Source organism: Staurois parvus, unplaced genomic scaffold (genome assembly GCF_062004578.1).
Source record: "Staurois parvus isolate SC_StPar_1 unplaced genomic scaffold, SC_StPar_1.0 ptg000011l, whole genome shotgun sequence".
In the NCBI taxonomy this organism is placed as follows: Eukaryota; Metazoa; Chordata; class Amphibia; order Anura; family Ranidae; genus Staurois; species Staurois parvus.
Genome location: NW_028317807.1, coordinates 9,865,910 through 9,881,830, shown reverse-complemented (window position 1 = coordinate 9,881,830; position 15,921 = coordinate 9,865,910). Strand labels below are relative to the sequence as shown.

Here is a 15,921-nt window from a genome sequence, read left to right as displayed (position 1 = left end):
ACAGCTTTCAAGAGCCAATCACAACAGTTCATGTGAAAATATCTGAAGGGACAAGCACGAAAAAACTTCTCATAAGACAACGGAACAAACAATATTTATTTAATCAGTATTGCATTTTTTCATAATCCTTTCAGAATTGAGTGACCAAGACCACGCATGTTCGGAAACAAGAGAACAACCAGGAAGGAAAAAATGGCAATGAAAACAATCTTTTTATACAACAAAAATGTTCGCAAAGAAAACATTGTTTTCAGGACAGAAATAATGGAATGATGATCTTAATGCAACACAATTTTGATTATAATATGCAGATATTATAAAATATATAAACTCAGTAAATATTTTTTTATATTATAAATGTTGACATCACTTTCAATTGCACACTGGTACATAGCCACGCAAACAGGAAGTTGTACTGGATCGTACAAGAATTTTTGTAGACATAGCAAGACTCTCGTATTGAACATGAGATTAGCATGCAAAAAAACCCAAACAATAATTCATTTGATTTTCTCATCATGTGTACCAGGTATAAAAATGAAGAAAATAGAGTGGCACTAGTGCTAAATCCAAAATGTTAATAGTTTGTTCAAAAGCTAAAACACATACCTCACCAGATGCAGACTCTGGAGCATTTTTGTAATTCTGCGACTTTTAATTCTGAGAAAGCCCAATTATGAGTGAAACATGTCAGAGGTGGAGCCTGTGTCTGACAGGAGATAGCAGTAGTGTGCCATTTTCTTAATTCTAGAATCAAGTATGCTAGGGTGTACGGTTAGGAATATACAAAGATACAAACCAGAAAATATTTTGAGTTGCAACAGCATTTCTACAGCACCAACCTGCACAAAATATTTGGAGAATCCATTTCTAAGTGTATAAAGATGTGTCCCACAACTGAGCCCAAGCTAGCAACGCCAGCATGACAGTGGAACAAGGATTGTCCACAATGTGGTCACAAAGAGCAATAATGATTTTTCAGATTTAACTGTACCTCATTCTGTTATATTTTGGGGGTCTCCAAGTGCCTATACTTAATGGGTACTTAACAGGGAAGATTTTCCTTCCAAGGATCTCTAACTGCACACTCCTGGGTGTGTGAGCAGTAACAAAATCATGAAAGAAGGTGGAGGAGCGTGGCGATGGATGTGTGGACTTGCAGAGAGCGGCGGTGGTGGTGATGTATAGATGGTCAGAGGTTCTACCCAGGACTCTGTGTAAGTGTGATCCCCTCAATGTGTCTACTGTGAGTATGTCTATGGGAGACAGTGTGGAGCAAACAGAGGTGTATTGAAGGAGGAGCCACTCTAAAGGAACTTGATGTGAGCGTTGTTTGCTAGTCAGGAAATGAGAGGAAAATACAATTAGTGAGTTGTGAGTCTTATGGGGAGTGGAAATCATGTTATGCACAGTGCAGGTGAAAGTATTCTGAAGACCAAGACTGGTTTTTGGATTGGAGTACTTGAAGACCTTTTGGATTAATGCATGGGACATTTATGAATGTTTAGTTGTCATCACAGTGGTAGACTTTTGCTTTACACAGTTATCACTGACTGAATAGTGTTTGGAAGGTTAAGTTTAATTTCGGCTAGTGAAACGCTACCAAGGGCTGAGTTTTATTTTGCCGTTTTAGGTTTATGAAAAACAACATTTTATACAAAACTATTACAGAGGTATTTTAGTGCTCAAGTACATTTCTAAGATATACAGTAAAAGATGCAAAACAGATTACGTGGCCAACTGTGTTTATGCATCTGGTTGCCTGTACAGTTCAACACAATGTTTTACACCCAATTTCTAAACTCCAACACATCAGTACACTTCTTAACATAAAAATTCTACATACCTTCACCCCATGTCCAGTGTCATCAAGGATTGTGTAGTCGATAGGTTTACGTATATAACGGACTGGTCTCTCCAAATTCGCTGGAGCAATTATTTTGTGCGTCCTAGAAGTATTTTTGTTTGTTGTCAAGATTCCAATCTCCCTTCTTGCAACTTTCTCTTTATGAATATCCACTGTCTAGAAATTACAGTAATGTTATCATAAAACTCAAAGTATAAGAAACGTTTCATGGATTTTTGATGAGCTTTTACTAACCATAATTATGAAGGCAAGCTTTAATACCTACCATTTGTAACAAATACTATGGTAAACACATGTCAGCTAACTCAAACAGCACAATCTAACACAGCTTTTCTAAACCTTTTTTTTTTTTAGTCAAGACACCGTTTAGTGTCCATGCACACTTGGCTTAAAAATGCTGCTTCTACAGGAGTTTTGTGTTTTTCCTGTAGAAGCAGCTCCATGTTATCCTGTGTCTATGCACATTAGGACGTTTAGAGGCATATTTTAAGCTCAGAGGCAGAAAAAACCCTTCTGGTTTGCATTTTAAGAAGAGGAGTGTTCTGGCAGGGGAAAAAAAAAAACAAAAAAAAACCTAAAACCCGCGTGTAGAAAAGACGCTCTGTACGAGCATTTTTTCTGTCAAAAGAACTGGCATTTTTTTAAAGCCTACTGTGCATCGAACCTTAAAAGTATGCAAAATCTCAAGGCACCCCAGATGAATTACACCTTTTTTCCATGACCAATTACTTTCATTTGGTGGCATTAAATAATGTATATCTCCTGATTTTTTTTTTATTATAGAAAAACTAGCCCAAAATGGTAAAAAATATATATACTGAATATTTAAAATAAAAAAAAAAAAAAAAAAAAAAACTTTAGCTGTATATATTATGCCATTACAATGATCCTTCATGTAATGTGCAGAAGAATGCCACGTGTGCTTTTTTCTTTTCCTACGTGACAGTGACACGAAGCATACCTAAAACACATCATTACGAACACTAAACTATATCAAGCCAGGATCTATTTTTTTTCCCCCAAACACTTTTTTGTTTACACAGACTTCTCCTTCAGCTACTAGCCATCATAATGATCATGAGCCAGTTTTACCAGCTCTCAATCGTTACTCTGTGACCAGGAGCTATCCACACAAGGGGGGTGCGTGATTGAGTGTTCGGTCAGCACAAACCTATGCCGCACATAAGAACAAAACACAAGAAAGTCCACATTTCTGATGCTGCATATATGCCTTACACCGTCAGGAGTGCTATGGCAAGACCACTTACTGTTATTAAGTGTTCTTGCAAAGAACACTTATTGTTTTCTCACAAATATATTCTTATCTCACATATATATTCTTATTATAGCCAAATTTACCACGCTAACTCCTCCCACAATTTTTACACTACATACATAGTAATACACCGAAACGTGCGGATTGTTCCCGATTGGTGTGCTATTACTTTGTGGAACGTTTTGCCAAATGGCTCACGAAATATTGGGAGCTGACAAAAGCTAGAGTGTGAGCTAAAAAAGCAGGACATGATTTCTAAACTGCCACCATTCCCTCATTTTCAAGCGCACCTACACAAATCTTATATCAAAATGTTCAGCTACCCCTGCTGCCACTAAAAACGTCCGGCTAAGCCATAGCCCTGATAGTTTCACAATATGACCATTTGTTTGCAACTCGCGCCCAGTGACCTTTTCACAGTTACTCCAGACACTCCAACCACACAACAGTTACTCCAGCCACTCCACCCAGTTACTCCGCCCACTCTAGTTGTAGACTACTGATGGAAGCAAGAACACTTCACACAATTTCCCCAGAAATTGTAGCTTTTCTAGTATTATATTACAGTCCTGTCTGAAAAGCCACAAAACAGTGCTGTAGGTCTTCTAAAATTTAATTCCTGCAAATAAAAATTTTGATCTCGGATTCAAAATCTGATTCAGATTCAAACTCTATAATTTTTTTTTTTTTTTAACCACTAGCATACTGGGCACTTATACCCCCTTCCTGCCTAGGCCAATTTCCAGCTTTCAGCGCTGTCGCACTTTGAATGACAATTGCACGGTCATGCAACACTGTACCCATATGAACTTTTTATCAGCTTTCTTTTGGTGGTATTTAATCACCCCTGGGTTTTTTATTTTTTCTTAAACCAAAAACCACTGAAAATTTTGAAAAAAAGTTTTCTTAGTTTTTGTTCAAATTTTGTAAATAAGTGATTTTTCTCCTTCATTGATGTGCGCTAATGAGGCTGCAGTGATGGGTACTGATAGGCGGCACTGATGGGCATTGACAGGCATCACTGATTGGCACTGAAAGGCAGCACTGATAGGCGGCACTAACCGGCATTTTCCGTGTTTACATGTGATCAGCTGTGATTGGACACAGCTGATCACACGACCGATCCGACATCTTTGGCTCTTTCCGTGATCGGTGATCCGCTGTGTCCGAAGGACACAGCGGACCGCCGATCGCCACGCTGCGCGCTCCCTGAGCCGCGCATGCGCGGTGAGCATGGGAGGAAGTCATATGACGTCCTCTCAGAACGAGAGAACCACCTTGCGCCTGTCATTGGACTATATGGCGGGCGGGAGGTGGTTAATCTATCTATACAGGGGTACACAATATATTATATCGACCGTCATTAAGGTGCCAGGGCAGGTGGATTTTTTTTGTTAAGTCCTGCAGTGGGGCAAGCAAATTTTTTTTGTCTTCTTGACCCCAAACCCACCTGCACCTGCCCTACCCCACATGTATCCCGGGCTCCACTTGCCCATCTGTGGGCCCGGGATAGTTATATAACAAGTGCCGACAGTAGAGGAGAAGGAGTTGAGCGGACACACGTGATCGAGGGAAAAAAAATGTAAGTAAAAATTTTTTTTTTTTAATTGGAAAAAAAAAAAAGAAAAAAAAAAAAGTTACACCCAAGCACATATCCCCCTCCTCCCCAAAAGTTTTCAGCCCCCCCCCCCCCAACATACACGCACATACGAATGTACCGACACATGACAATGTCAATTGCAATACACGTTACACATCGCCGCGCCCGCCACAATAAGAGCAATAATTCTAGCACTAGACCTCCTCCGTAACACTAAACTGATTGATGACCTATAAGGGGTATTAAAAGTGTTGCTTATAAAAAAAAATATATAGGGTACTAACATTTGTTGCCATTTCTCAAGTGTACGCAAATTTAAGGTTTGCCATGTTGTGTATCTATTTACTCGGTGCAACCTCATTTTATATTCTACCAAAAATGGGTAATTTATTAACCAATATTAACTTAAGTATTTTTTACTGAAATCTTGCATTTAGTAGATCTTTGTGGTAATATCATGTGGCATAAAAAAAAACTGGAACTACCAATATTTTATTCTCAAGGGCGTCTGATTTCAGAAATTATATATTGTTTTGGGGGTTTTGTGTAATCTTCAGGCCTAAAATAATTTTTTTCAAACGTGTGCAAAAAAAACGCAAAACCGGCTCTGGCAGCAAAAGGGATAAAGGATAAGCTCACCTTCGGGTGAAACATATAACATGTTCCCACTCCTGCAGTGACTTGGCGATATGAGCCCTCTATGTGACAGCAGTATGGGGAGAAGTTCCCCGTACGAGCTGTCACTTTTTGAAAAGAGCGCAGCTGTGCGGGGCTTCGCCAACATGGCTGCATCATCCATTCACAGGGTTCTGTGAATGAAATCAACATTTATTTGCGAATGACAGCTTGTAGCTCTCAATGAACTACTACGGTGCTGTGGAGCGCTCTGGTAGTTCATTCATTCTTCCCGTCAGTGTGAAACTGCCTGCCTGTATGATGTACTGACAAATTTTGCCCACATACAGTACAAAGAGTACCTTTTATAGAAAAAGCTCCAAAAATACATCTGTTATAAAAAAAAAAAAAAATGATTTTGTCCAGTCCGGCAATATGTGACAATAGTGTTACAAATATGGTCTCTTCTTACCTGTGATATATGATTGATGGAAGATTCCATTCTTCTGAGCTGGGAAGCCTGAATATCCAGCATCTGAAGGACATTGTTGGCTAAGGTGTTAATGAGATAAGCCACACTAGCTAAGGACTGTGTCGTATAGGCTTTGGTTTCTTCAAGCGCTCTTTGTTTATCTGCAGACTGAAAATAAGAAAGTCAAATAAGTTGTCATATTTACAAAATGTTATTAACCTGCTTGTCTGACCTACTGAGCAAACGCAAGGGGCACTCCACCACTACAGTCTTATATGGCTTTGTTTAAACCAGCAATAGACTAGACACAGAATAATAATAAATTTAATGGACTTAAAGTGGCAACAATTTGTGCAATGCTTTACAACAGCCCTCGAAACTTCCACTTGCCCACTCGCATTGGGCGAGTGGAAATAAGGTGGGGGCGAGCAGCGCCAGGACTAAGGGTGTGTGGGAGGGGTGGCGGTGACAAGCAGTGATCTCCCTGTATGGCTTTCAATGAAGCAGCTGAAAGCCGCAGGAGGAAGAGGAGGAGACGCGGCTTCAAGCTGCGTGATTGAAAGCCATACAGGAGATCGCAGCTTGTTACCGCCCCCACCACTGCACTGATCATCCCCGAACGTTACGTTTCTCTCTACCCACCCACCCCTGCCTCGCTGTGTGCTCCTTGGTGCTCAGCCCCTCCCCCTATCCTTTGTATCAATAGGAGAAGAGGGGAAAGAGGCTGGATCTGCTCTGCCTCACCCTGTGCCCGCCCACACTCCAGTCCATGCAGCTTCAGAGGATGTGTGGGCAGGAAACTGAACACAGCAGCCGACAGCTCTGATGCTTTTGACTGAATCATGTGTGAGTCCCACCTTCCTTCCACACACCCCTCCTTTCCTTCTACCTCTCCCACCCATCTCTTCCTACCTCCCTCTCACCCCTCCCTTCCACCCCTCTCCCCCTTCCCTCTTCCTTCCACCCCTCTCCCCCTTTCCTCCTCCCCTCTCCCCCTCTCCCCCTTCCCCTCCACCCCTCTCCCCCTTCCCCTCCACCCCTCTCCCCCTTCCCCTCCACCCCTCTCCCCCTTCCCTCCTCCCCTCCACCCCTCTCCCCCTCCACCCCTCACCCCCTTCCCCTCCTCCACCTTCCCCTCCCCACAAAAAGGCGGTGGTGGCAGTGTGAAGGGTTAATTGTGTAGTTAACCTGACCCAGTAATAATCACTCTCAGGCTGCAGGTACATAGATTGTGGTCCATTAGCTAGAAAATCTTTGTGCAGGGTGCAGCTAAGAATGGCATTGTTACGCACGTGACAGCGCGGTTTTAGATTGGCTAGTCTTTCGGTCACGAGTTCGTGAGAAAGGCTGGGGGTCTGACGCCGTGATCGTCACAGGTGTATTGTAACACAGAGACAGAATAGCAACAAAAAATTAAAAAGAAATACATGTCTACCAAATTATGCACGGATTTGCATGTTCATGAGGGAAATATTTGATGCCCTTCACAAAACATGATTTAGTACTTGGTGGCAAACACAGAGGTCAGACGTTTCCTGTACTTGGTCATCAGGTTTGCACACATCTCAGGAGGGATTTTGGCCCACTCCTCTTGGCAGATCCTCTCCAAGTCATTAAGGCATGGTGGCTGACGTTTGGCAACTCGAACTTTCAGCTCCCTCCACTGATTTTCAATCGGATTAAGGTCTGTAGACTGGCTAGACCACTGCAGGACCTTAATGTGCTTCTTCTTGAGCCATTCCTTTGTTGCCTTGGCCGTGTGTTTTGGGTCATTGTCATGCTCGACCACCCATCCATGACCCATTTTCAATGTCCTGGCTGAGGGAAGAAGGTTCTCACCCAAGATTTGACAGTACATTACCCCGTCCATTGTCCCCTTGATGCAGTGCAGTTGTCCTGTCCCCTTAGCAGAAAAACACCTCCAAAGCAGAATGTTTCCACAACCATGTTTGACAGTTGGGATGGTGTTCTTGGGGTCATAGGCAGCATTCCTCCTCCTCCAAACACGGCAAGTTGAGTGGATGCCAAAGAGCTCGATTTTGGTCTCATCTGACCACAACACTTTCAACCAGTCCTCCTCTGCATCATTCAGATGTTCAGTGGCAAACTTCAGACAGGCCTGGACATGTGCTTTCTTGAGCTTAGGGACCTTGCGGGCACTGCAGGATTTTAATCCTTGACAGCGTAGTGTGTTACCAATTGTTTTCTTGGTGACTGTGGTCCCAGCTGCCTGGAGATCATTGGAGATCATTGACAAGATCCTCACGTGCATTTTTAGGATGATTCCTCACTGTTCTCATGATCATTGACATTCTACGAGGTGAGATCTTGCATGGTGCATCAAACCTAGGGAGACGGACAGTTGTTTTGGGTTTCTTCCATTTGCAAATGATTGCACCAACTGTTGTCACCTTCTCACCAAGCTGCTTGGTGATAGTTTGGTAGCCCGGTCCAGCCTTGTGTAGGTCTACAATCTTGTCCCTGACATCCTTGGACAGCTCTTTGGTCTTTGCCATGGTGGAGAATTTGGAATCTGATTGTTTGATTGCTCCTGTGGACAGGTGTCTTTTATACAGGTAACAAAATGAGATTAGCAGCACTCTCTTTAAGAGATTGTTTCTAATTTCAGCTTATACTTATTTCTCTCATGAATATGCAAATCAGTGCATTTGCTAGGCATGCATTTCTTTTGAATATTTTGTTGCTATTCTGTCTCTCAGTGTTATAATACACCTACCATTCAATTTTTAGACTGATAATTTCTTTGTGAGTGGGCAAACATTCAAAATCAGCAGGGGATCAAATACTTTTTTCCTTCACTATACATACATACATACACAATACATACATATATATATATACATACATACACACATACATATATATAAATACATACACACATACATATATATACATATACATACACACACATATATACATACACACACATATATACATACACACACATATATACATACACACACATATATACATACACACACATATATACATACACACACACATATATACATACACACATATACATACACACACACATATACATACACACACACATATACATACACACACACACACATATACATACACACACACACACATATACATACACACACACATATACATACACACACACACACACATATACATACACACACACACACATATACACATTATATATATATATATATATATATTATATATACACATATACACACACACACACATATACATACACACACATACATACATACATACACACACACACACACACATACATACACACATATATACACACACACACACACACACACACACACACACACAGGTGTGGAAGTTATTTAAATAACTACTTGTCCAAGGACTAAATCGGCCTCCAAATCTACTTATAGTGACGTAAACTTTTAATATTTTTAACATTATTATTATAATAATACAGGATTTATATAGCGCCAACAGTTTGCGCAGCGCTTTACAATATAAGGGAGACAGTACAATTACAATACATTTCAGTACAGAAGGAATAGGAGGGCCCAGCTTGTGGAGCTTATTGCATGGTTTATACCCTACTCACCTCCCTGCCTATCTCCAGCACTGCATCCGGGGACTAGCAGGGAGAGGAGAGACTCTTGCAGTGTGATGAGCACAGATTGGTTGCTCATCAGGAAAGGGGAGTGTCGGTCTCTCAACGCCCAGCGGAGGCGCATCTGCTGAGTGAGTAAATTACCTTCGCACACGAATGCACTTTTGTCCTCAGTACAAGCACATGCTGAGCAGAGAAATCAAGCTCCGGAGTGCATCAGGATCAGATCATTTTTTTTTGTTCAACCTGCTGGTTGAATGAAAAATACGACTTACTGAGCCAACCGTAAAGAAGAATTTCATTAATGCCAGCAACTGTTGGACAATGAGCATCTTAGTTAGGTCTATGCACAGCATAATGTAGAGTACAGGGGTGAGTAGCAAGTAAAAAAACAAAAAAACATATGGAGTGCAGTGGTCAGGAGGAAAACCATGTTCACATCAGAGTACTCCCTTGAATCAATGTCCCCAGCAATTACCTCTATACATTGGAGTGTGCCCTTACATCACATCAGACCGCGGCGGATTGCGCCCTTACATTGTGGCAGAGTGCGTCCTTACATCGCGGGGGAGTGCGCCCTTACATCGCATCGGACAGCGGCGGAGTGCGCCCCTTACATCGCATCAGACCGTGGCGGAGTGCGCCCTTACATCACAGTTCAGTTGCTAACTGGACATGCAATGGTTAAGTGTGTGAAGCTCCTGGAAGAACAGGGGGGAGGGAATGGAGGGAGATGAGCTCCATTAGTGCAGAGATCATTCACTGCAGGCTCAGACAGCAGCAATATTGGTACAGCCAGATGGATCTTCAAATTTCCCGCGCACACACGTCCCCTTCCTCAAGCAATCACTGGCTGGGGTTGGAGTATAGGCGGGGCAGACACAGAGGAGAGGGGCAGGTAGAGGTAGAGCAAAATTATACCTCTCTCCTATGCTCTCCCGTCCCTGCGGGGAAGAGGGGGGAAGGGGGGGGGAGGAGGAGTGTGCTCGCTGGAAGAGAGTTGCACTCAGCATGCACAGCTGCAGCCGTTCTGCCCATGTTTACCGACAGCCCTGCTGCTTTCCCTCAGCAGGGCTAAGTGAAAGAAGAAACAACCTGCCCAGTGCCCGGAACTACATGTCCCGGGCATCGGGCATTTGGATTTGCACTAGATAGATATGAAACTTGTTCAGTCCTGATGTATTGATGGCTTATTTCATTTCTTGAGGCCCTAAAATGCTTGAATGCTAGGACAGTACAAATACCTTAAAAAGAACCACTTTTTGGAAAGTAGCTACCCCATGGTATTTAGTAAGAGGCATGATGAGTTTTTTGAAGTTGAAATTTTTTGGAAAACAAAAAATAAATATATTTTTTTCCACAAAGTTGTCATTTTAACACGTTATTTCTCACACACACACACACACACACACACACACACACACACACACACACACACACACACACACACACAGTATAGGCATACTTATAATTACACCCCAAAACACGTGAGACTTTCACAGACTAGCTGCAGAGAGGGGCCCAAAATCCAAGGAATAACTTGGCCTTTAACCCCTTAACTGGTGTGGCAGTAATTAGGGATAATATGGCTGGTGTCACGGTGATCAGGGACACTGACTGGTGACAGCTGGTTATAAAAAATAAAAATATATAGTTTTTTTTGTTTGTTTTTTTACATACCATCACCAGAACAGTACAGTGTTACCACATGACTGGTGTGGCAGTGATCAGGGATACGAACTGGTGACAGTATATACACACACACACACACACACACACACACACACATTTTTTTTCCCCCTTCGGGTTTATTTTTTTTTTCACAATTTTTTTTTTTGCATACTGTCACCAGAGCAGGACAGTGTCATCACAGTGGCACTGTCCTGCTCAGGGAAGGTGATCAGCATTTTTTTTTCTCCACGCCATTGTTTACAACCGACATTTGATCACTGTGATTGGTCACAGCGTTCATATGGTGGCTGAGTCGTGTCCAGTGTTCCACTGGACACATCAGTAACAGATCATGCCACTACACAGCCTCTAAGGCACACATGAGGACATCCTATGAAACCCACCTGAAACAAGACAGCACCTGCCCTGCCATACTATAACAATAGGCCGGGCAGGAAGTGGTTAAAGACTTACATTATGAGCAAGCGCAGTAAGGCACAACTTTCATTGTAACACTGAAAAGTTGAAAGTCAAGCAAAATCAGTAATGACATGCATCAAAAACAAAAAAAGAATGCAAAGCTGCCTGCCATACACGGCTCAAGTTTTTGGTCAAGCCGAGACCTGCCAGATGCAGTCACTGGTCAATTATTCTGACAATCACATCTGGATGTCAGAATACAACTAGAAAAGCTACAATTTCTGGGGAAATTGTGTGAAGTGTTCTTGCCTCCATCAGTAGTCTACAACTGGAGTGGGCGGAGTAACTGGGTGGAGTTGGCTGGAGTAACTGTTGTGTGGTTGGAGCGTCTAGAGCGGGTGTCGGCAACCCGCGGCTCCGGAGCCGCATGCGGCTCTTTTTCACCTTTCCTGCGGCTCCGGAGCACACTGCCCACCAGGTGACAGGCAATAGGGTCGGCAAGCCGCGGCTCTTTTAATGTAGATCTTCTGTGTGCCGGGCGCCCGCTGGCAAACATTGGCTGTCAGGATGTAGGCGGGGCAGCCCGGATGTAGGCGGGGCAGCGTGACGAACTCCTCTCCTCTCACAGTCCGCCCTGAAGACCAGAACGGCGCGGGAACCCAGCGAGAGGAACGCGCGGAGCAAAGGTAAGTGAATTCACACAATATGGGGAATGAATTACTATAGGGGGGATGAATTACTATAGGGGGGATGAATTACTACAGGGGGGATGAATTACTACAGGGGGGATGAATTACTATATGAGGGATGAATTACTATATGAGGGATGAATTACTATATGGGATGAATTACTATGGGGGATGAATTACTATGGGGGATGAATTACTATAGGGGGGATGAATTACTATAGGGGGGATGAATTACTATAGGGGGGATGAATTACTATAGGGGGGATGAATTACTATATGGGGGATGAATTACTATAGGGGGGATGAATTACTATAGGGGGGATGAATTACTATATGGGGGATGAATTACTATATGGGGGATGAATTACTATATGGGGGATGAATTACTATATGGGGGATGTATTTTCAGTTTTAAAAATGTTTCTCTCAAAATAAATTTCAATCGTGGTTTTGGCGAGATTTGGCTCAGTCGAAAAAAAAGGTTGCCCACCACTGACCTAAGGCTATGATTGTGATTATGACTATACACTGTGGCCCTGATTAACCCTTTGCTTACTGGGCCCTTAAACCCCCTTCATGACCAGAGCGTTTTTTGCAATATATGCAGTGTCGGATTTGTTTTAAATGTTGCAATGGTTTTGCGGCTCCCAGTCTTTTTTTCCCTCTCGGAAATGGGTCCAAGTGGCTCTTTATGTCTTAAAGGTTGCAGACCCCTGGTCTAGAGTAACTGTGAAAAGGTCACTGGGCTGCGTGAGTTGAAAACAAATGGTCATATTGTGAAAACTATCAGGGCTATGGCTTAGCCGTGGACATTTTTAGTGGCAGCAGGGATAGCTGAACGTTTTGATATAAGATTTGTGTAGGTGGACTTGAAAATGAGGGAGTGGTGGCAGTTTAGAAATCATGTCCTGATTTTTCATCTCACACTCTAGCTTTTGTCACTCTGCTGCCTGCTCACACACCTGGGTTCCTATGGCAACTCACTCTATAGCAAGGGCAGAGTAGAGCGGTTAAAAACAAACTGCTCCAACTTGCTCACTTCACTGGCGATTGCCATCTTCAAACGGTTGTAGTTTAAAAATTATAAATCCTACACCGAAGAGCTTTATATTGTGAGAATCACAAGACCCAGACCTACATTTTGATGAATAGTATGTCTCTGAAATATTAAAAATGAAGGCACAGTCACAGTTTAGAAATTGCCCTTCAAATTTGAGGTGGCTAGAGTGGAGTTTCAATTAATGTCAATGGGCGGCGTGAGTTGCAAACAAATGATCATATTGTGAAAACTATCAGGACTATGGCTTAGCTGTAGACATGGTTAGTGGCAGCAGGGATAGCTGAACATTTTGATATAAGATTTGTGTAGGTGGGCTTAAAAATGAGGGAGTGGTGGCAGTTTAGCACTTATGTCCTGATTTTTCAGCTCACACTCTAGTTTTGAACATTCTGCCATTCATTCCTATGGGACCAATTTCACCACAAAAACGCCGATATTTCGTGAACCATTCAGCGAAACGTTCCACAAAGTAATAGTACACCAATTGGGAACAATCCACACGTTTTGGTATATTACTGTCCACGTAGTAACTGTGGGAGGAGTTAGGGTGGTAAATTTGGCTATAATAAGAATATATATGTGAGATAACAGTAAGTGGTCTTGCCATGCAAGAACACTTAATGAGCAATGCAGATTTCTCTGTCCGTACGGTTTAGCAACGATGGAGTAATGGATTCCATTTCTCTTGTTCAGCCCTTGAATGAAGAGAAATATATTTATGTATGGCCAACCTAACAGATCATTTCCTTTAGACAGCAGCCAGTAGAAAAGCCTGTCTGCAGCCAGCATGCTTTAGAGAAGGACCCTGTAAGTACAAACCATAATAGGAGGGAGATAGGTGGCACAGTTTCAACTTCTGCTCTGCTTGTTACTTCTCTTGCTGGTGTCTGTCCAGTTGCTGGCTTTTAGCATATAGAACTAGTGTGCATATTGCAAACCCAGAACTATATTCTCTTCTGGAGTTTAATATAGTTAAAAATTTGAACTCCAGGCACAATGAAAAGCTCACCTCTATAAAATGTATAGTGCTCCGATACCATAACAAAAAGTTTTAAAAGCAGGTTAAAAATACACGGGGAATTTGCTAAAAACGAGAGCAGACAGATACTGGAGAAGTTGTGCATAGTAATCAATAAGCTTCTATCTTTAGCTTGTTCAGTTAAGCTTTAAAGATGAAAGCTAAAAGCCGACTGGTTGTCATGCCAAGCTGTTCTAGATTTTGTCTGCACCACAGGGATGTTGAATTCATATCGCCTGACGCCCGGGACATGTAGTTCCAAGCGCTGGGCAGGTAGCTTTTTTTCAACCTTTAGCCCTGCTGTAGGCAAGCAGCAAGGCTCACCTTTCAGGTGAAAGCATTCGAACGGTAACACTGCTACCTGATTGCTTTCACACAGTCCACCACGGTGCCAAACTCTACCCCCCCCCCCACCCCTGGGCTCCGCTCCATCTGTGGGCCCGGGACTGGCTCAGTGTGCACTGGCGTCTAGAGGGGAGGGAGGAGAGAGAAAGCGTCCGCTCCCCTCCTAGTTCTGAAGTGATGTTGTGTCTCTTGCAGGTCCCCGTTCAGATTTCCCAGCCATTGAGGCCGGGAAAGAATGTAATGCAGTGTGATGTGCACTGCATTACATTCAGGGGAGCACAGGGAAGACATGCAGGGTCTTTTAGACCCTGGATGTCTCATTAAAGAGAACCTGTCAACAAAAAAAAGCATCACTTTTTGTCCCCTATGTGATGAAAAAAAAAGTTAAGTAGAAAAAAAAAAAAAATTTTTTTTAATAGTAAAAAAAAAAAAAATCAAAAGTTGCACCCAAGCACATAACATCCCTCAAAAAAAATTGTAAGCCCCCCCCACCCCAACATATACACATGTACAAAAGTAAAAGCACGCACCACAGCGCCTATGCATGAAAATGTTCATTGCGATACACATTACATATCACTGCACACGTTACATATGACTGCACACGCCACAGAGCAATAATTCTAACACCTACTAAGATCTCTGCCGTAATACTACACTGATAACCTATAAGGGGCTTTAAATATGGCACTGAAGTTTGTTGCCATTTCATGAGCGCATGCAAATTTAAGGTTTGATATATATTTACTCGGTGGTACCTCATCGTTTATATTTTATCAGGGCAATAGGGTAATGTATTGCTTTTTTGGGCCCTAAAATTAATTTAAGTGTATTTTTTACTGAAATTTTTAGTTTCCTAGACCTTTGCAGTAACGTCGTGTGACATAAAAAATTGAACTACCACTATTTTATTCTCTAGAGTCTTTTCCTTCAGAAAACATATAATGTTTGGGGGGTTTGTGTAATCTTCAAGCCTAAAATGATTTTTTCAAACGAGTGCAAAAACTGCACAAATGGCTCTGGCAGCAAAAGGGATAAAAGACAAGCTTACGCTCCCCTTTCCGGACGAGCACCCATTCGGTGCACATAACACTGCAAGGTCTCTCTCCTCCCTGCTAGTCCCCGGGTGTGGTGCTGGAGACAGGCACGGAGGGGAGGAGATATATAACGCAATGTTAAAAAAAATGAAAAATGAAAATGTTTAAGTCGCCACAGAGTCCCCTTTTGATTTTAAAAGTCCCAGACATTTCTAACAGCACCTCAGATTTAAATATGGTTTTGGAAAAA

The 15,921-nt window shown here is 42.5% G+C and overlaps 1 protein-coding gene across 30 annotated transcripts in view; it reads right to left on the bottom strand.

The window, feature by feature from the left end:
* Window positions 1-15,921, bottom strand: part of ABI2 (abl interactor 2) — a 140,974-nt gene that overhangs the window by 67,671 nt on the left and 57,382 nt on the right. For all 30 annotated transcript variants that reach the window (XM_089670686.1, XM_089670775.1, XM_089670680.1 and 27 more), the window contains exons 2-3: window positions 5,831-5,998; window positions 1,847-2,023 (exon numbers count right to left, since the gene is read on the bottom strand). In XM_089670686.1, coding sequence (XP_089526812.1) covers window positions 1,847-2,023; window positions 5,831-5,998 — 345 coding nt within the window. The remainder of the gene's footprint in view (window positions 1-1,846; window positions 2,024-5,830; window positions 5,999-15,921) is intronic.